This window comes from Pangasianodon hypophthalmus, chromosome 1 (genome assembly GCF_027358585.1).
Source record: "Pangasianodon hypophthalmus isolate fPanHyp1 chromosome 1, fPanHyp1.pri, whole genome shotgun sequence".
Lineage (NCBI taxonomy): Eukaryota > Metazoa > Chordata > Actinopteri > Siluriformes > Pangasiidae > Pangasianodon > Pangasianodon hypophthalmus.
Window position 1 is genome coordinate 3,605,535 of NC_069710.1, and position 22,337 is coordinate 3,627,871.

Consider the following 22,337-nt stretch of genomic DNA (forward strand, 5'->3'; position numbering starts at 1 on the left):
TGTCTGTAGTAGGTTTGTTTGGAACATGGTGCACTTGAGAAGTGTGTACCTCAGCAGAGTTGATTAGAGTGTGACTTCCATCTTCTTCACTCTTCACTACCGATTCCCAGCTCAAACCCAGCTCCTGGGCCACACACACATCCTCCTCACTGCTGTCAGGGATGCCTGCCACACACACACACACACACACACACACACACACACACACACACACACACACACACACATCCCCACACATTTTAATGGTGTCATTTGAATCAGCATATTACACCAAAGGACTATGATCCATATTAAAATCCCACTCACTCACTCACTCACTCACTCACACCCTAAGTCACTCACTCACAGACACACTTCACTCCTTCACACACAGATTCACAGTCTCACTCCTTCACTCACAGTCTCACTCCCTCACTCACAGTCTCACTCCTTCATTCAGAGGCTCACTTCTTCACTCACAGGCTCACTCCTTCACTCACAGGCTCACTCCTTCACTCACGTCCTACACTCACGTCCTCACTCCCTCACTCCTTCACTCATGTCCTCACTCCCTCACTCCTTCACTCCCTCACTCCCTCACTCCTTCACTCCCTCACTCACGTCCTTACTCCCTCACTCACGTCCTTACTCCCTCACTCCTTCACTCACGTCCTTACTCCCGCACTCCTTCACTCACAGGCTCACTCCTTCACTCACAGGCTCACTCATTTATGTTCACTTACCCCCCCACCTATTCACTCTTTCACACTCACACACTCGACAATTTACACAGCAGGATTCAGGTAATGAAAATTACACAGAGCATGCTGGGAAATGGTGGCAACTTTACCAGTGTATAGTGGATCACAAACAGCCACAGCAGGGAACACTCTGTTGAAGAGGAAACTTCTAACACATGTAAACTCTCACCTATCACAGTGTCGAGATGTCCCAGAAACTCAGTCTTAGCAGAGACGACAACCGGAACCTCACGCCCGGTGAACACGTTAAGCGCGGTGACCTCACTGAGTGAGTCTGTGGGTCAGAAGTCAGCAGATGAGAACTAATAGAGAAGTGTTAACTGTGTGTGTGTGGGTGTGCACTCCTGACTGCTTATTAGCTATGAACTCTCCACAGAGGGAGCAGCTCCATGTGGGACTCCCAATTATAATACATCCAGGTGTGGGTACAGTGAAGTAACATGTTTTAACAAACACCAAATCCAAATACATTCATTTTCATTCTCAGGGGTGAGTTTAACTAGAGTGCTAATACTATCCAGTTTGTGCAGAGCACATTTAAAAAGCAGGAGAACAAAATACAGAGAAAAAAAATGGTAATAACCAGACTTTGCTCTCTACCCTACACTTTAGCTAGCTAGCTAGCATTAGCATGCTAGCTAAATCCACCAGCCCAGGGCTTTGGAAAAAGCTTCGGTATTTAGTGCATGGTGTGCACTGTGAGATTACAGTGGAGCAACGCTTTTCCATTCAAACTATATACTACTGTTCTAAATAGTATGCCAATAAACCATTAGTGTTATTATATTTAGGCATACAACCTAGCATGCATTGCGTGGCTTGGGACATAGCACTGGATTCTATATAAATGTGTTTACTCGCAGCAGTGAGATTAATCTGCACAGTAAAGGAAGAGCCCAGTACAACCCATGTTACATCCCAAGACCCTCTACAAGCCCTGCATGTTTTTTTTTCATCACATCAGCAAAACATCTTCAAGTTTAATAATGCCTATTAAAATACATCTTGAAATGTTGGTCATTGCATATATTTTATAGCAAATGAAGTTATGCTATGCCTGTTTTTATGGTTTCAATACATGCACACAAGTGAGTGTTATTCTGCCAAATAGTGTGTATGGTTTATGAGATTAAGCAGGAAGAAATCTGTACTCTTTACAATGTTCACTGTAGTGCTTTCATTAGAAATAATAGCAGTGTTTTACTTATATACAATGAAACACGTACAATAGCTAACTATTCAATCGGGAACTAAAGTACACAAATAAACTATTGACAAATTAAAGACTTGTGCTAATGCACAATAATGGCTAAAATATTAAGCATGATAACTTTGAAATCATACTTATTTATCAGATTTATTCAAAATGTTATCGCTATTGCTATGTTATTGTTCTTACACATTGTTCATTATATGCTTATATTACTTCATATCTATAAATATTTGACTCAAACTATGCCTGCTTGTTAGGAATGAATGTTAAATGAATCATATTTGTGTGGTGGGATATTCTCAGCACAGCAGTAACATGCTGACATGGTAGTATGCGTAGTGCTGGCACAACTGCACAATGTAAGTAAACACAGTAAGTCTATATGCACAAAATGCACCTTTATGGGAAAATCTGAGAAAATGGCCCTAACACAGCAAAAAGTTAGATGTGCCTAATAAACTGGAAGCCCATATATTTTGGGGTGTGTGTGTCTCACTTCTTCCAGGCTGAAGTGCTTTGTGCAGGGCAGGTCCTACAGGACTGGAGCCGTGCAAAAGCCGATGAGAAGGCAGGATGGAGACAAACGCTGCTCCAAACACAGCTTCAGGGGAAGATGTGTAAGCAGCCAGCACCTCACCTGTCTCTTTGCCATTCAACTAACAGAGAAAGAAGAAGAGAAAGGAAAAAATATATATTATTAGAGAAATATATATAGAGGGAGATCAAAATATATAGATCAAGGCAGATCGGAAGAGAACAAATTGCCTGGATTATGAGACAAAAAACGTAATTACGAGTAATGTCAGTACAGTTTTCAAGAATTCAATTTCTCTTGTAAAGTACGTCACTTGTACATGAAAGCTATTTGAGAGATGCCACGACGACGCTGGCCATATCATCCGTCTCAGCCCACCTACACACTGTACTTGCTCAACCCTTTGGAAATGAAATTAAGGATTTAATAAGCAAGGCCACTGATAACCGAACATATTTCCTCTCATAACAAGGTTGAGGCAGAGCAGCATATAGAGCCTTGAGCTCAAGCTGACACAAACTGTAATAAAATACACAAAAAGCAATAAAACGTTCAAAGGTCGTGATGCAAATTCACGGGCACAAAGACTCTGGACAGTTAAACACAGTGAGGAAAGATGAATACAAAGTACAGAGGGATAAAAGAAAGGCTTTTCAAATCAGGAGAAAGAGCAGGCTCACCCTCAGCACATGGTCGAAATAGCAGCCTGAGCATTCCCCAATCCAGTTGGCCTGCATCGCTTTCACACCATACCACTCCGGGAGATCCGCCAAGGCATCCAGGAGAGGCTGCAAGATAAGCCATGGCAATATACATGCAGCTTTAGAGAAAAATAAAAGCACTCAATTTGCAGAGCTCAGTTAATCTCAGTAAACCTTCATGGCTCTGTGTCAGAATGCATGATGTGCTTTCGCTGCAGTTTTATTGCAAAGCTAATGATCTTTAATAACAATCTCAATATCATCACTCACCCTTATTAAAATGTAGTTATAGTATCACTGACATTACAATAACACAGGAAAATAAAAGGTTCTTGAAACCTCACATTCCAGTCCACGAACATAAAATAATGTGCAAACACACAAGCACACACACAGTCTCAAAGTAAAGACAAAGAAGCATGCACCAACTCACAACCTCTCCCCTCAGACACCCCCCCCCCTCCACACACACACACACACACACACACACACACACACACACACACACACACACACACACACACACCTCTGACCCAGACGAGAGAAAAGACTCCCAGAAGAAGCGGAGGGGACGACGGATTGGGAGGAAGTGAACGCTGGCACAGGTGAATAACAAAAAGGGAGCTATGCATAATAACGATCATGGGGGCCAAGTGGCTCAGCTGGGCTGAAAGGCAGTGAAAAGAGAGGATATGAGCAGTCACCGCTGCCTGTTGTGATATCTCTCTCTTCTCTGTCACTCTCCATTAGCACAACGGACCCTGAGGGGCTCGGCTCCCCAGAGGAAAGGCAAATACAAAATAATTGTTCAGACCCTACGGCTGCTCCCGGCTTCGCCTTTCTCTCGTTAATGGAGACTGCGTGCACTCTCGCAGGAGGGAGAAGAGGGTCAGGTGTCTGGTCTTAGTGGGAAAGTGGCTGTAGATTCGCTTATCATTTTTGCCATTTACCTCAAGAAGATGGTACTTCAAAGCTCTTGTAGGGTACTCGAGACAGCCTTGTCTCTTTTGTGAACATTTCTACAGTTAATGCTTAAGTCTTAACTCCTCAGCATAATTAGTCATAGTGATTAGGGGTAGGCAATAAGGCTAAAATATCAATACTTGAAGATATCTGCACTATACGCTGAATATATCAATAATTCATCTGGTCAAGGTCAGGGTCATGATGGATCTGGAGCCTATCCTGAGAATAATGGGCATGAGGCAAGAATACACAGGAACACACAGGAATACACGTTTTTGATTGCCACTCATTAGGGGCAATTTAGTCTAGCGAACTACAGGTCCAGAGACTTTGACCAGCACTGATAAAAATGAAAGCATTTCACAAGAAACAAAAAACATTGTCTAGTCAGTTTTTAAAGTGACACATTTTAAAGTAAGCAATAAAGGAGCATTGACACCTGACAACATGCGCAACACTTCAAAGTGTATCATGATGTTTTTGTCATGATGATCATAATATCGATATCATATTGCTCTTCATATTGCCAGTAAACTAGAAAATCTATCGAAATGCAACCGAACCTCAGTTCACAGCAGAATATTTTGGTTTCATCATTTCCAACAAAATTAACAAAACACTCAGCTGTGCTTATCCCAAAATATATACAGTGGATATAAAAAGTTTACACACCCCCGTTAAAATGGCAGGGTTTTGTGTTGTAGAAAAATAAAACAAAGATAAATCATGTCTGATCTTTTTCCTCCTTTAACGTGATATAGCAACCAATAAAATTCAAATGACAACTAAACAGAGAAGTTAAAGGGGAAAAAAGAAAAAAATTGCAATAACCTAGATGCACAAGTGTTTGAGTAAGAGTCTAACAACATAGCACATCTTGATTTGGCAATTTTATTTTACTCTTCCTTGCAAAAATGCTCCAGACCTACCAAATCTCCTGTGCACAGCCCTCTCGAAGTCATTCGACAGGTTTTCCTTTGTTGACTTAGATGTGTGCTTTGAGTTATCATCATGCTGGAAGGTGAAATTTTTTGTCTTCAGCTATGTAACAGTGGCCTGCAGAATTTTTTGTGCCAGAATAGATTTGCGTTTGGAGCTCTCCATGATTCCCTCTACCTTGACTAGAGCCCTAGTCCTAGCTGAAGAGAAGCATAGCATGATGCTGCCACCACCATGCTTCACCGTGGTTATGGTGTTCTTTCGGTGATGTCATGTTTTTGATATCTTTTAGAATTCTGCCCAGAAAGTCCTACATTAGACCACACATTATGCCACATGGTTTGGGATGATTTAGGATTGAGAGCCCCAGTCCCAACTGAAGAGAGGCATAGTAGCTGCCACCATCATGCTTCACCGTGGTGATGGTGTTCTTTGGGTGATCAGCTGTCTTGTTTCTGCACCAAACATATCTTTTAGAATCATGCCCAAAAAGTTCTACCTTAGTCTCATCAGACCATAACACATTTTGCCACATGGTTTTGGATGATTTCGGATTTTTTTTTCATGAGGAAGGGCTTCTGTCTACCCACTCTACCCAACAGTCCAGACATTTAAAGAATACTACAGATTGTTGGCACATGCAGAAAGAGACCAGTTACTTGCCAGATATTCCTGCAGCTCCTTTAATGTTGCCATGAATCTCTTGGCAGCCTCCCTGATAATTTTTTGTCTTGTTCTTTTGTCAATTTTTGAGGGACGTCCTGTTCTTGGTCATGTTGGTGCCCCGTTTTCTCCACTTGTGGATGATGACTGTCACAGTGTTCCATTGTACATTTAATGTTTTGCAATGTTTAACCCCAAATAAAGCTGATCTTTATTTGGGGTTAATCAGAATCACTTCATTGATGCCAGATGTATAATAATTACTTTTGAACACGAGTTTGAATGTGATTGGGTCATTCTGAGCACAGTCACATTCCCCATTATAAAAGGGTATGCACACTTATGCAACCTGGACTCACCAATGGTAATGAAAGTTATGTAAAATGAAAACAAGAGCTCAGTAACTCTGTAGACCTCTCACACCTTCTTCAGTCAGAGCTGAATCTGGCCATGTGGCCAAACAGACACTTCAGTTGCACATCGAGTGTCAAAAACAAATTAAGCCAGCCTCAGTGGCCTTGAACCCAAAGTACAATCTTGATCTATGTCCTTCTCTAAATGAAAGACATCCGCACTTTCTTATAAAGCGGTTTCAAGTGGGATTTTCAACACACATCTGAGAACACAAACTGTCTCTATGGAAACACACAAAGCCATTAAGCACTATAGGGATAAACTGAATGGAACTGCAGAGCAGTGGAGTTCATCTAGGATGTCAGATGGAGGAGAAGTGTACATATTTTAGTGGATCAATACGCAATAGACAGTGAAAGTGTGCTCCGTCCACTGCATCTATAGCGTATGTGTAATTACCACAGTCGATAATTTCAATACATTTTCCTTTACTGAGAAAACAACAGAAAAACGCTTACAATTCTCTTACAGTGGACGTCTAGTGGAATATTCTTGGGTACTTAATTAATGTTTATGTGAAATGCGTTTTTATAAAGCACTTTCATAAATTCTTCAGTCAAAGCCAGTTGCCAAATTAAGATCTAACTCTGTATATTTTCCTCTTTCAGAGATGGTATTACTCTTGCAGAAGAATGAATGTGTGGTTATGCGCTACTGATATAGACACATGTGCTTTTTTTTCTACATGGATACCACAAAACCTTATTCAAACAGACATTTTTGCATGTTTGCTTCATTCTAAAACTTTTATTGTTACTGTATAATAATTATGACCTTTAATTAGTGTTTTATTAAACCTTTATTGACGGAATTCATCACCTGTTCTTCTGTTATTGAGTATTGCCCACATGGGTAAGTCACTTTATAAGATCTTACTGCTGCTTACACAGTTTACATCTTTGCGAACATTTGTTATTATAGTGTTTTTTGCACAGTTTATTGTCTGTATTTATTGAATATGCACTGTATCACTGCTTCCAATCTCCCTGTCTGTTACAGTTTTCTGTTAAACAGAGCCTGGAGCGAGGCTTTAATCCTAATCTGTCCGTGATGACGACACACGGTGACGACAAAGCAGATTTATTTTGACTTGACTTGTGTAAGCAGGTTTTCTGTTCTCTCCTCTCTGCTAGAGTGTAATTTTAAATAAAGATATTTAAGGAGAAAACTGTTGATAGTGTCCTGTTGGGCGTAAGGCTCATGGAGAGCTGGGTTCATCTATTGATTCTGTGGAGTATAAAACTGACAATAAAATAGTAAGTTTTCAACCTCAGTTATCAACATCCATATCAGCAGTGTCTTTTAGTACATCAAGGGCCACTGGGTTTTTTTTTTTTAAAGCCGCACTCTCATTGCATGCATGTGTGTCTCTTTAATAGCATGCACACGCACACACACACACACTAATTAATGTGGTTCAATAATGAGTGCTCAGACCATTAAGTGAGTAATGATACTTCCCTTATTTCTCCCTCACCCTGCAAACTATATTTACTCTGTCACTCACACACACACACACACACACACACACACACACACACACACACAGAGCTCTACTGCTGTGCAAATGAGAAGATCTGTGAAATCACAGGAACAAACTGATCCACCTTGACCTGCCAAACATCTGACAATGAGACAACAGAGAAAAACATCCACATAACACAGACACGGTTGTAGTGTTTGGAAAACAAAAGCAGGCACAGAAAATATGTCCCACAAAAATTAACATCAGTCTACTCTAATAAAACTGACTCTACCTGTCAGCATCATAATAAAGGCAGAGTTATATTCTAATAGCACTCCTACACCATGAAAAGTTTACCATCTGAGCATGTGGAAGAGAATGCCAAAGAAAGCCTCCAAACACTGCTGAAAGAAAAGGATCAATTTACAGTTGCACTGATCCCATTTGCTCAATTATTATTAATTAATTATTAATATCTTATTAAAAACTAACAATACCCAACATTAATCAAATACTGATGGTTAAATTGATGCAGAAGCTGTTTAAAAGGTAGGTATAGGCAGATGACTCCTTTGCTGTTATTCTCTTTGATATAATATTTAGCATACTTAATAAATAAATAAATAAATAAATAAATAAATAAATATTATTATTATTACTACTACTACTACTACTACTACTATGCATTAAAAGAAAAATTAAAATCGATCTAAATATAAAATTACACCCATTTACAGCACAAAAACCATCAGTGGATCAGATTGGAAAATAAATCATCCATTCCAAATTGATTCAGTTTTTCAGGCCCAAAATGATACTGAGTAGCAGGGCTGGGACATTAATGTAATTCGAACCCTTTTATTGTGAAAGAACTGGTGCCACTCATCGACAAAGGATCCTAGCTGAGATTTATGGAGTCCCAGCCTCATATCTACACGTCAAGGACATCCTGCTACACTTGCAATCAGGGAGCAAGACCCAGTCAAATCAGCTGGCTGCTGCGCAGGCTCTTTCAGATGGAAAGATCTGGAGCTGAGAAGGGCAGGGTCGATCTAACACGGCGCAAAAGAAAGGGAAAGGGAAATGTCCAGACCTTATAATCAGGACAACTCGAACGGTGCTGCTTGAAAGAGAGATGACCTGCATGAGCCACAGTTCTGTATGTGATTGCAGGAACAAGTACTGATTGGCAATATAAAATCCACACTAGTCCACTTCTCCATTATTCAGCCAGAGCATGGTCATTTCAGTTCAGTGAAGAAGCCGAGTCTGTGCAAGTACTTCTGGAGAAACACTGCTATTGATGAGCCAGGAATGGATTTTACACTTCTAATACACCAGAAAGCAACACGTCCCAAAGACGCCCCGAATGAATGCCCCACAACAAATTCCCATCAACAGTCATCACATGCAGAAGTAAGAAAAATAAATAAATAAAACAAAACAAAAAAAAGATCTCAACTGTAATGATTTATATCTTAATGATATGATGTGAATTTCATTCAAGTCGATTTTATTTACAGTGAATGTAAATAATATTAACATATGAAAAATATATTGTATCTTAAAAACTATTTAGGGGTTAATGCATTGGATTTTATTTTATTACTCTAAGTGTGAAAGACTCAAACATAAAAATTCAAGATTTCATTTTCAAGTAATTTAGTTTCAAAAGAAAACCAAAAATAAGTCAAGCGTTCATGCTCTTAGATTTTACATGCAACAAAAATGACTTCTAACATATTCCCTAGGCTATAGAAAGGAAATCAACAACAGCAACTACTACACAAACTAAATTAGTAGCATTCACGTTAGATAAATTTATGTTACACAAGCCATAAAATTCTGGAAAAACTTTATCCAGAATTTTATAAAGGTAGGATTTTGCCTTCTGGCTTTGGCTATCTTGAGAAAGACCCATGCATGATGCTCAAACAGCAACTCAAAAGAGGTAAACCCTAGAGAGCTGCTCACACAGACATGACTCAGGGTGGCCAGGAACAGAAGAGGCCTTTCAAGGTTTTAGAGTTAGTTTCCTCGATCGCTGCAACTAGGCCAAAAGAGGAATATGCCAGATACCAAGTTTATATTTTACTCTTGAAGCAAGCCACACAGAGCTTTTCTGTCTGTCTGTCTGTCTGTCTAAAATAACAGACAATAAAATGAGTTCTAGTCACACTTTTTATACCGAGGAGAAAAACTGCACCCACAGCTCCAGCTTTTAATGTTCATCAGAGGAACCACTTCATAAAAAGGTGACATTAGTAGCATGAAGCATAAGTCCATTTCCTCATTTAAAATTGGCAAAGGATGGACATGGTCAATTAAGATGTGTGAAACTGGCTGCTTGACCACAGAGAGAGAAAGGAAAATAAATAAATAAATAAAATCACACGAAGGATGTGTTCCAATTTGGCACCACAACTATTTAAAAGGCATAGCAGGAACAGAGAGCTATAACACGACAGATCTCCGTAACAGCCAGATTGATCTCAGGCCAACAGGATGCTTCACAATCTTTCAGCAGTTTCGTCAAAGTGCCCGGGCTTCGATTTTTTTTTTTTAATGCAAAGCACAGAACACTGCATCATTATAATCTGTCCTAAACTACAGTCTTTAGGAGCTGAAATTGCAATAATAACAGTATATGTAATAACAGTATATGTCAAATTACCACAGACAAGAATTTAAAATTTTTTTCTGTACTGAGAGAAGAAGAAAAATTTTTTACTTGAAATATACAGTGGAAGTCTAAGGAGACTTAGGGGCATCCCTGAATGTTTATGTGAAATATGTCTCTGTAGAAAGTGTAGAACACTATCATGAATTCTTCAGTCAAACGTATTTGTAAATTAAGCTCTAAATCTGTATCTGTCCTCCTTTCAAAGATGGAATTACTTTTTCAGAGGGCAAAATCTGTGGTTATGCATTACTAACAGTGAATCTGATCACACGTAGAATGCAGAAAAACCTTAAATAAAGTGTGAATAATCAGATTTTTTATTGTGTTTGAAAGTTGGAAAAACAAATTACATAAGAACAGATTTAGCAAACATTAGGCCTCATTTATCAAGCTGGATACAGATGGATTTATTTATCAGTTGTTCATTTACGCAAGAAATTTGGTATTCAGGAAAATCCAGTGAATTTGGAAAAAACGTTTGTATCCTTCTCGTGCTCTTAAGCGTGTGTAAATTTACATATAAGAAGACTAACTAATGTAAACCTTGACTTGATCGACTTCAAATCATATAATATACATGAAGTGCTGCACATTTACATATGGAATATACTATCGAGTTTATTTTCATTACATTTACAGCATTTAGCAGATGCCCTTAACCAGAGCGACTTAAACAAGTGCTTTGGAGTCTCTATCACACATCCTCAAGCTAGTTCACCAAAACAGGGACGTAGACTACCATATTGGCATTAATTAAAGAATAACCCATAAACTAAGACAAATAAAACTAATCATTCAATTAGTAAAAAGAAGTGGTGCTGTATAAACAGAGGATGGGCCGGTCTGTGTGCGCATAGCTGTAAACCGTAATGCCTCAGCTGAAGGAAGATTTAGTGCTCGCTTATTAATACTAATATTACATTATTATTAAATATTTTGATTGGCATGGAAGTTAGTCAAAATAACTTCCACTTCTGCCCTTCAGGTTTTACCCTGATCATTCAGTTTGTGCTCCCATCTGTCTGTGCACTTGAATTTTTATGAAGTTTTGTGGGCGTCACTACATGAACATGAGCTGTTTCAGGAACGTGCTTTGCACTTTATGGGTGCAAGCATGATTAAGAAAATCCACAATTTTTTGTAAATCTGCCAGAAAATAGTTAGTTCAGTTAGAACAGTTAGTTCAGTTTGGCTTACACAAACATTTACACAAAACTTTAATAAAAGATTGATAAATGAGGCCCATTGTCTTAAGCCCTATCTGGATGTGATTACTTGTACATCTATAATAATATTTTTACACAACACTTTTGATATAAAATGGTCTGGATGGGAAATAAATTATGGGACAACCAAGCTTTCCACATGGTTGTTTTCCTATGAACATGGATATTTGTGATGCCTGGTCACAAGGCATTTGTCTGCGTTGAATGTAGAGCAAATTATAGGAACAATCATGACTATATTTATTAATTTGGCAGAATCTCAGGTTAGATTTTTAAGGAGCTGAGAGCAATACAACTACTCATTCTATTATTGCTAGAAAACTAAAAGACAAGATATTGTGGTATATGTGAATATGAAGTGTATAACAACCCCTTTAATCAGCCTATGAGAACAGTCTTCTGCTTTCTCTATGCAGAAAGTGTTTAATACAGGTACATGCCTTGGATAACTAAATACAGCAAGTAGGAGCAGTCAAAAACTTTTTTTTTTCCCGCAATGCAAAACATAGCATCTGTTGGAAAAATCACAGAAGGGTCTGTCTAAATGTGTCTGAAATAAGTTGGAAAAAAGTAAGTAATCAGGTCTGTAATTCTCTCAGGTGAGGAGAGAGAGAGAGAGAGAGAGAGAGAGAAAACACTGACATGGGCAAGGTGGACGGAAAAAAAAAAATCACAGAGGAACACTCTGTTCTCTTCATGTTCTTTTAGGTGACACCAGATAGCAGGAATAAAAAACATTCTTCTTCTACAAATGCATACTATATAGTTTGTCACATAGTCATATTTTAAATGTTTAATGATGATATATGCCCAAAATATGCCCGTAGTAAATAATTTTTTCCTCTCGGAAAAATTCATGTCTGTGATCATCCCGTACACTACAGACGTACAAACACTGTTAAATGCAGGCTTCCTAAAGCACTACAAATGTTTTGTCCTCAGGCAGTGCTTTGAGTTGAGGTTTCTTTTAGGGCTGAAAGTGGCCAGGTTGTGTATTAACTCACCTTGGCATAGTTGGTGGTTTTGATGAACCACTGCCTGAGGAGCTTCTGCTCCACACGGGCACCAGACCGCCACGAGCAGCCATTTTCATCCACCTGTTCATCAGCCAAGACTGTCTGATCCACCGGGTCCCAGTTCACCAGCGCCTAAAGAGACACACACTTTGGTATTAATTATATTTCATCACTCTGTGAGCAAAGATCTGTGCGCTAACTAAAGACACGCTAGATGTGTGCCTGTGCTCAGGGAAAAACTGCCAGAAACACAGCACACAGGAAGGATGTAAATGCAGCCTGGCAGGAGAGAACAGCTTCTCACTCTTCCTTTGCGCTGGAGAAAAACTAGAAGAGCTCATGGTTCCTGGCTCTGATTTCACATCTACATTTAATATACATAATGTACACCGTTACATCTGTATGTGGTGAGAGGAATGACAATAAAGGCTACTTGACTAATGCAGGCACACTCCATACCACACAAGCACAATTTCACACACAGGCCTGCGTGAACCTCACACCAGGGACGGACAGATTCACTGGAAATCTTGCTTGACGATATACAAAAAAACTCCATGTTTATTTTTCAGACAATAGTCCCTTATGTTCTAGTAGGTAGGTTCTGTCCAATGTTCCCACCACATTCTCTTAATTTGTAAACAACACACTACGTCTCGGAGGATAGAAATTCACACTTTCACCATGTGTCCATCTCTCTCTCTTCCAGCAATGTACACACTATACTTAGACATACTCAATTGAATATATAATTCTTTTTGTCAAAGAGATTAAAAAAAGGTTTTATGGTTGAAATTAGTTTTTAAAACAAATGAAATAGTGAAGTTAATACCCATATATAAATATATTTCAGACTCAAAATGTATTATGAATCTTTAATTAAAACAAGAATTTTTTTTTGCTAAATATTAAATTGGATCCATAAACAAGTAGTTTAAAAAGCCTCTTGGGCGCAGCTCCCTCATGAAGCTGGTTAAGAAGATTACTGATTACAATACTGCTAAGAATTTAAAAATCACTATTTATTTATTTATTATTCTAAAATAGTAGAAAATAGTAAAACCCCAGTATGAGCCATGTGACCAAATTTTAACTGGTAGTGTATGTGCCAGCTCCCCTTTGTGGCATCTCTCTATTACTCATACATGTGTGTTTAGAGTACAGTCTGTTTTTCAAAACTGTACTTATGCTTTAAAGTCAAAAGATTTAATACATCTGTGTTGGTAACACTTCATGTTCGGACAAAGAGCTATCATATCTTACCTCCTTCTGATAGGCCAGTCCTGCTTCATAAAGCTTCACAAACAAGTACTGAGTCCATTTGTAATAGTCAGGCAAGCAAGTAGTGACTTCCTGTCAACAGATTGGAATTAAAAAAATTATTTCTGCGCAACTTCGATTATGTTTTCATTTACACAATGAGTGCATGTACAATCCATGGAACAGCAGTTAGCAGGTTAGTAGATCATTCATATGATCACGTAACCAGCTTAGTTTAGTAACTTATACTAGTTTAAAGCTGTTATCGGATTTCAAGACATTTGATTTTTTAAAAGCAGAGTGTTCACCACTTGAAATGCATTAACACAAATCTTACATTTTTCTAAATATGTGCATATGGACAAAAATAACCAAGAAAAAAAGGTTGTCTTTGAATCAAAATAGACAGCATTATGTGCAATTTGCAACCAAAAACATGTCCAAATAAATACTTATTTTTTAATCTGACTTGACAGCTGATTTGTTGGCAGCCCAATTAGCAACAATGCTTCTTTACTTGGTCAATAAAATAACTGAACTACTCACAAGCTACTTAGTATGAGCTTGTATATAATTGTATCATAGCAGTGATGGAATCACCTCACTAGTGGGAAATGTAGTTAAAGTAAACAGCTTTGCTACTTACAGTGACACTACAGAATCTGATTAGAGTTTTTCCATTATCAGATTATCAGATTATTTAAGTGCAGGTACAAGTATTGATCAAATTAATAACAAAGCCTGATCTTTTTTGTAGTTGCCTGAGTATTTTGTACATGTAAACAATAATGTAAATCAGTGCAGTCAGTACACAGTGCTGGCATGAATATCACTAAAATAAACAGATTTATTTAGATCCTACGTGCGCCAGGTAAAGCGAAGTGTCAGCTCTGGAGGAATGGGACATTATTTCTGTTAGTACTGGGAATACCAGCTGTCTGTTCACATGGTAACCAGTCACTTTCACAAACATGTGCCTCAGGAAGCATCATGGCAACATTAACTCAGAGCTTCAGAGTCAGTAGATGGGATGATGAAATGATGCAAGATTAGCAGACTGTACTGAAAGCAGTGTGGCTCCTCACCTGTGGAGAAACACACGTGTCAGATTTCTCCCTACTCACCCTGTCCCAATTAAAGCACAGCCCCAGGCTGTTCAGCTGCTCCCGCATGGACTGGATGTTACTGTAGGGAGAGAGAATATAAAGTAAAGGTCAGGGACTAGCAAAGACCTAATGGCTTGATGTGTGTAGGTGGATGATTTCTGATGGTAACTGTGTGTTTGTCTATGTTATTATCAGCATTTGCTTATACACAGTTCATTCCTAAGACTGTGCCACTCACTACACTAGCATAAATGACATCCCTGGGCATGCCATAGACACAACAGTCTGAGAGAATGACAGCTTGTGTGTGTGTGTGAGAGAGAGAGAGACTATGGAGATAGAAAAGGTCAGGGAATAGTGAATACTTCTATTGTTACAGATTAGCAATCAGCAGTAACACCAGGCTCTGTCTCATATTTGACCTCTTTCTATGTACACGAGCATACAAATACACACACGCAAATACGTTACAAATATTATCAAGGCAAACGACACTGCACAAGCATCCATGGTATGACAAACAGGATATGAAAATACAAACAAAGCAGATGAGAAAAGAGAGTGTACACAGCTACCTCTTAGTCCACTGTTCAGGATCAAGGCCACGCTCGATGGCAGCGTTCTCAGCAGGAAGGCCGAAGGCATCCCAGCCCATCGGGTTCAGAACCTGCCATAAGAACACAAGCACACTTAAGCCAAAAATCAGGCAAATCCAGATTCATTTGCCTTCTATGACTCTGATCTGAGGCCATGTTTTTATTGGTGCTAGAGCTGAGGATTTGTCCAAAGGCAGAAGGTTCACAACAGCTACCGTATATCCTGCCAATAAATCTGCAGCTTCACGCCTTATTATTGTGTTATGGGGTTTCAGAGGAGTAACCTTCTGCATAATGAAATAAAGCCCTTATGAAAGGCATTTGTCACTAACACATGAAGTAATAGTGTAATATAGGAGATATCTATTAGGAGCCAAGTGTCATGTCACACAGTACTAAGTCTTATACAGTGTACAATACTGTTCCCCGTTAGAAATCCTGAGGTAAAACTGCGATCTGTAGAATGCGGCACTGTCAGGCACAGCATAAAAAAGGTGCGCAGGTTGGATGAGAACTGTCAGTGAGTACTGAACAATGCAAATGAATAACGTCATTTAAAAAAAAAAAAAAAAAAAAATCCTTGATGTTTTCCATTAATATAACACTATGTCATTAGTCTCATCCCTGCAATGATCAAATCTTATCCCCCTCTCCCCCGTCTCTCTCTCTCTCTCTCTCTGTCCATTAGATAAAATGTCCTCTTTGTGTATTGTTACCATTAAACGTAGACAATGAGAGTAGAGCTCTATTTTTAATCGTGTTGATCCAGAGAGACTGAGAGAAGCCGAAAGAGAGGGAAAGAGGAAAGAAAAAACAGAAAGCTTGCAAAAGGTAAGGAGAGAAGCAAAGAGAGATATAGAGAGAGAGGGAGGGAGGGAGAGAGAGAGGAGACTTCGCCTCTGAAAGGTTTGCCACTCGTGCTGAAGCGGAGGAGAATCAGTATCCTTGGTAACTGCCTGCACCTCATTTGTTAAGCAAAGCTGTTCGCTATGAAGCCAAGAGGGTGCTAAAACTCCACTGTACCGAGAAGTATGAAGGACAGGCAAACATGAAAAAATATAATGCAATATGAGCCTGCTAATTAGATTAGGGTGGAGATGGCAACACCACCACAAGACAAAGTCATTAGGACAAACAAATTAACAACCTGTAGCAAACGTGCAGTCAGGTGCTAACTTGTCTCACTTATTATTATTAAAATCTCGAAAGTGAACAAATGAAATGATGGAATTCAAATAAAGAATAAAAATAAAGAGTGGAAGTGGAAGCCTAATATTAAAAATCAGGATGTTGCCTTTATTGCTGGAAATCATCCCTAAGTTCAGTTACACAGACACACACAGACACACACAGACACACACAGACACACACAGACACACACAGACACACACAGACACACACAGACACACACACTCCTCAGTATGTGATGCAGTGATGTGACAGGGCCATCTGTATTTTTTCCCTAGCTTCGTTGCAGCTACTTTCATCTTTTGTTTTTTCTGCTGACTGACTTTAGTTTCCTTTACAGGGTGTGAAGGGTAAGTGTGAGCTGAAGGAAATCAAGCAGTTGATTTTGTTCACGCTGAGATTCTTGCCTCTTTATCTGGACTTCGCTGTCTTGGTGGTGTGCTGCAGGTCATAGCACATCAACTGCTACTGATACTAATGCAATTTCCAGTTACATCATCATTATATCAAGATAAGGGATCTCTACATGCTGCTAATCCATCCAAATTCATGACCTCCAAAACTGTTCTTTACTGAGATGGTACCTTCCATCAGGTCCACTTTTCCTGCTGGGTCTGTTAGTTGACTCACCCTCACATCAGGACTCCACATAAAGCATCAGGCCCACTGTCATGGGCCATGTGCCAAATTTTTGATCACACAGCAACAAAACACACCACCAACATGTTAAGAGATAGCAGCAGCAGAGGGTTTGTTAAGCCAGAAATGGAATCAGTTAAGCAGTCTGCACATTATATTCTTTCGCATGTATTCACACCACATTTTATATAACACTCGTTTAAAAAAAAAAAAGAAAAAGCCACACCATCTGTTGCATAAGGAAAGACAAAAGAACAGAAAATTAAATTAAAGATAAAAATGCCTGAGCTAGAACCAGAGCGAAAGGCCTTCATGTCTCAACAAGAATAATTTCCTTATTGTACTACTACTGGAACTTTTAATACATGCGAGTAAATGTGTGTGATGCAAATTGAATCTCTGAGACAAGGCAAACAAGACAGCTGTGAATCACACAGTTCCAGGTTCCAGGTGACTGAACAGATTTAATATCTACATTAAATATTTGTGATGTGCTTAGCGATTTTGTTGCTTATTTCTTGGTTGGTGCTGTATATTCGTTATTCCTGAGAGAAGTTAGTGGTTGCGTGCTGCACTGACGTCACAGGAGGACATTGCTAACACAGTTACAATGAAATTTAACATAAATATAAATGACACAATACAGCAATGCAGCTGTACGACAGCTGTGCCGAGTTACCGCAGGTTCGACTCAGGTAGTTAGCGATCTAGGCGATGACAAGTATGATGCTGTTGATAGTAGGATTAGCATAAAAGTTGAAGCTTTGAAACGGATCTGTTTGATCAGAGTATATGGATAAGGAGGTGAGAGAGCTGGATAGACTAAACGACTAAAGTGCTGCTGCATCTCTTTCTTTAGCTGAGGCGAAGTCCCAGTAACAACACTATTAGCAGGTAGTCAGACAATATGGGTAAGGTAGGAAACTGTTTTTAACCAATGTGAAAATAGACCAACATGTCAATGAAATAAGTTTAAACCCAGAAAATTTAATTCAAAATTTAATCATAAAATAAATCTTTTACAAATACAGATCACATATTAATTAGAAATATTGTCATTTAGTGTGGATTTTTCCATTAACAAGTTACACTTATCACTTAATAAGTGTCATCAGCTTGCTATCTGGTAGCCGTGTAAACCAGCATATGTTTGGCATTACAGCAACGTTACTATATTCCTGTTTTTCAAATGGAGTCATGGGACATTACAGCAGAGCACAAACACTGGTCTCAAAACAACCCTGTTTGTGCTTGATCATAATCATACGATTAAGTTCATAAAGCCCTTCAGCCATTCTCTTGCTCCCTTGCTAACCTACCGTAATAAGGAAATCTGATTGAGCAATGTAAGAGTCCAATTCGATCAGTGGCTTTGGGGCTTCTGCTGCCACTGTGACCGTGCTGACACTCAGCCCAGGTCCATTAAGTCATCACCTATACAAAGAGCTGCGTTTACAAAACCCAGCAGCTGCTGCATGTCTCTGACATGAGCATGGAGAGGACAGCATTGGATAATGGGATCATTTAAAGGCCACACAGAGGATGTGATGGTAAAACAGACTGAGTTACAGAAAAGGGGACGCTATGTCCAATGCTTGTGCAATGGCCCTGATCAATTTTCCCCATTTTTCCCAGTTTCAGAATGGCTTGCTTTTCTCCTATAGACAGCTCTCTGGTCTTCATGTTGGTTTATCCTTTTTAACAACAAATGCAGTCTTCACAGGCAAATCCCAGGGCTCAAACCAAAAGCAAACATTCAGAGCTATTAATTATTTAAACAATCATTCTACCAGGGCACACCTGGGCAACAAGAAACACCTACAAGTCACATGTTCCAATATTTTTAATCACTTGAAAAATGGGTTGGGTTCAAACAAATGTGCCATGTTCTAAGTATGTTATAAGTATCAGGAAAATAAAGCTCAAATGCTGTTCCAATACTTTTGGAGGGGACTGTATATTACACTAACGATTGCTACAGATTTTAGAGCTCAGTCATTCAATGTGAGTTCACATTTTTCCCTCTACTCAGATGCCTCTAACTTGAAATCACAATGATAATAAAGAGGAGAAATTGACCAAGGAGACATCTACACAAAAATATAGACTGTCAATTCCAAGCTCAGTTTAAAGAAATTACAGCAGAATATACGCCAATGATATTAATTTGCAATTTTAGTATGATGTTAGAATTGTAATGCAAATGTTAATTTAAATGACGATTCAGCACTTAGGATGTGTTATTCCTTTCTTATACTTATTCAATGCTCAATGCCGTTGAATACTTTATTCTGATTGGTCAGAAGGTACAGAGTATTTTTCTGTAACGGAGTGGCTCAGACACTGGTGCCAGTTGCAAGTAAAAAAAAAATCCCAGGTTTATATTAATGCACTCATTCTAATACATTAGTGTTTCTATAGGAATGGCTCATTCACAAGGACTTGTATGGAGGATCATGTGTAATTCCTTTAAGTTATCTGCCTTAGGAAGGGCTTCAGGATGGAGGGGTTTGCTGTTTCTGGTTTCTATGCAACATGACAAGCTGTGTATTTTTGCATTATTAACTTCAAGAAAGAGAAAAAAAGAGACCAGAGCTGCCATAATGTAAGTGATCACAGGAACTGCCTTGTTACACAGACGTTCTACAACATTAGATGCAGCTATAAACTAATAAAAAGTACAATCTGTTGTGTCAGTATCACACCATCCTGTGATGAACTATTTTCAATAAAATCATGCCCTGTTGTGTTTTATTCCTTACTTATGTAATTTTTCCAAAGAAGTAATACCTAATGACATGATGTACATAATTATAACTGGTAATATTTTATTTGGCTCGTTCACTTTAGACACTCTACAAGCTGTTTAAACTGTTATTGACCAGCAAGTGAAGTGATGTTTATCCATCTTTCAACATGGAAGAAAATGTACCAATAGAGTCAACACGAAACGTGAAATTGATATGGCAGGAGGAATAGGGATGAGCTGATGTTTAGTAGATCATCTATAGACTATCAGAAACCATTAACTGAATTATCCAAATAAAGAAAAAGAAAAAACGGACAAGTTAATAGTTTATAGGGTGCATAGATTGTCTACTAAACACAAACAACCATAAACTGCTGAAACATTGATTAGAGCTAGTTGATAAGTCGGTTGTTGACAGTGTATAAATGGTTTTTGATTGCTTATAATGAAATTTCTTCTGACGCAAAGATGAAACAACACCTCTTTGACCAGCATTAAAAGGTGAGTCATGGTGTATAAATAACATAAGGATTTGGAGAAATTCTCAGTAAAGCAGCTACCTTATGACCTCTCATGCGTTGGAAATGGGCGATGGTGTCACTGATGGTGTAGACCCTGACATGGCCCATGTGCAGACGTCCAGATGGGTAAGGAAACATGGACAGGACATAAAACTTCTTCTTCTGGGTGCACTGAATAACAAAAGATAAAAAATATTAAAGCCTAACAGTGTTTTCATTATTCAGGCAAGCAAATTTAAAGCCCCTATATATTGCCGGCGGCAGCCATGTCATGCTTTGGCAAACATGTTATATTAAACTCCAAAAGTAAAGCATAAAGAGGAAAACTGACTGCCTGACTACTTTAGGAATAGTGAATAAAATAAGCCAAAACAGCAAACCTAGACATGGATTTTTATTAGAAATTGTTAAAGAGTATCTGAGATATAGGATGAAGTCGTTGAAATGAAGGCAGACGTCATGCAAACAAATGGAGATTTAACAAACTTTTTTCATCAACATACATAAAACCTGTCAAAAAAAGTGTCCTGAATTTTACTTTCACTTTATTCATAGCTTGTTCATTTAAATCTGTGATGTGATAACTTGTCATTTCTAAAAAAATGAACGTGTTTATATAATGCAAATCTGCAAAATAGTGTTATCATGCTCATAGATGTTATCCTACACAAGATACAACCATCACTGTGCATGCACACGCACACACACACACACACACACACAGGAGCACACAAGCATGGGCGGGCACACACACACACACACACACACACACACACACACACACACACACACACACACACACACACACACGCACTTTAAGAACTTTTAATGATTCATAAAGGCTTGAAGAAGGCTGCTGGTTCAGGAAGCATTAATCAGCTCAGGTCATGAGAAGCCTGAATTATTCACAGACTGCTAAAACGACAGTAAAACTGCTCCAGCACAACCTTTCCAAAAGATTTGCACTAAATTCCCAGCAAAATGCTACATGTGATAGGGGAAAATACACTTCAATTTAGGATTAAATGTGGGCTGAAAGTGTGACTAAGCCATTTGACAGTGGTTCATTCAGAATTTGAGAGATAATGGCTCAGTATCTTGTAGTATAGTATCACACATTTTAGATTAATCCCTCCTTTCCACATGCAGTGAGAAAAGCACACTGCACTACCCAAAATAAATGAAACAGCACAGGTAGACCAGAGAACCATTTATATATGTCAGAGGCCTTTCTCTGGACATGGCTTTAAGGGAGAATGTATTTTTAGAAAAAAGGAGTGCCCATAAACATTAATTACAGACTGACACTACAGAAAATCTATTCATCTTTTACAGACAGGTTTAGGACATTTTTTTTGAAAGATGAGTGAAGTATTAAAAAATGAATGATGAATTAAATGAATACAAGGAAAGGGACATCATCAAGGCAGAATTTTAAGGTATATTCACTGTCCATTGCTCTACTCCTTTTTAGCTGTTCTTGTAAAGGTATGCCTTATGAGAGCAGATCATGAACCTGTTTACTTTCTACATACACATCTATCAAGGCCATCTACATCCACATCTATTACACCAAAAGGATTTCATGTAACGTATATGCTTTTATTTTAACCAACATGCGCCTGTGAGATGCATGAGTTACATGTAAAAGCAGGCCCTCATCCGTCCAAAACCCATTACAATCATAATCTACAACAGAGTTCTGATTACGCAGCCT

The 22,337-nt window shown here is 38.7% G+C and overlaps 1 protein-coding gene across 1 annotated transcript in view; it reads right to left on the bottom strand.

Moving 5' to 3' along the window:
• The window catches only part of lars2 (leucyl-tRNA synthetase 2, mitochondrial), a 51,359-nt gene that overhangs the window by 23,337 nt on the left and 5,685 nt on the right, over positions 1 to 22,337 (bottom strand). Inside the window, exons 3-11 of the mRNA XM_034307661.2 lie at positions 20,660 to 20,791; positions 15,503 to 15,594; positions 14,946 to 15,006; positions 13,825 to 13,914; positions 12,550 to 12,693; positions 3,169 to 3,276; positions 2,450 to 2,609; positions 910 to 1,014; positions 50 to 165 (exon numbers count right to left, since the gene is read on the bottom strand). Of these exons, the coding sequence (XP_034163552.2) occupies positions 50 to 165; positions 910 to 1,014; positions 2,450 to 2,609; positions 3,169 to 3,276; positions 12,550 to 12,693; positions 13,825 to 13,914; positions 14,946 to 15,006; positions 15,503 to 15,594; positions 20,660 to 20,791 (1,008 nt within the window). The remainder of the gene's footprint in view (positions 1 to 49; positions 166 to 909; positions 1,015 to 2,449; positions 2,610 to 3,168; positions 3,277 to 12,549; positions 12,694 to 13,824; positions 13,915 to 14,945; positions 15,007 to 15,502; positions 15,595 to 20,659; positions 20,792 to 22,337) is intronic.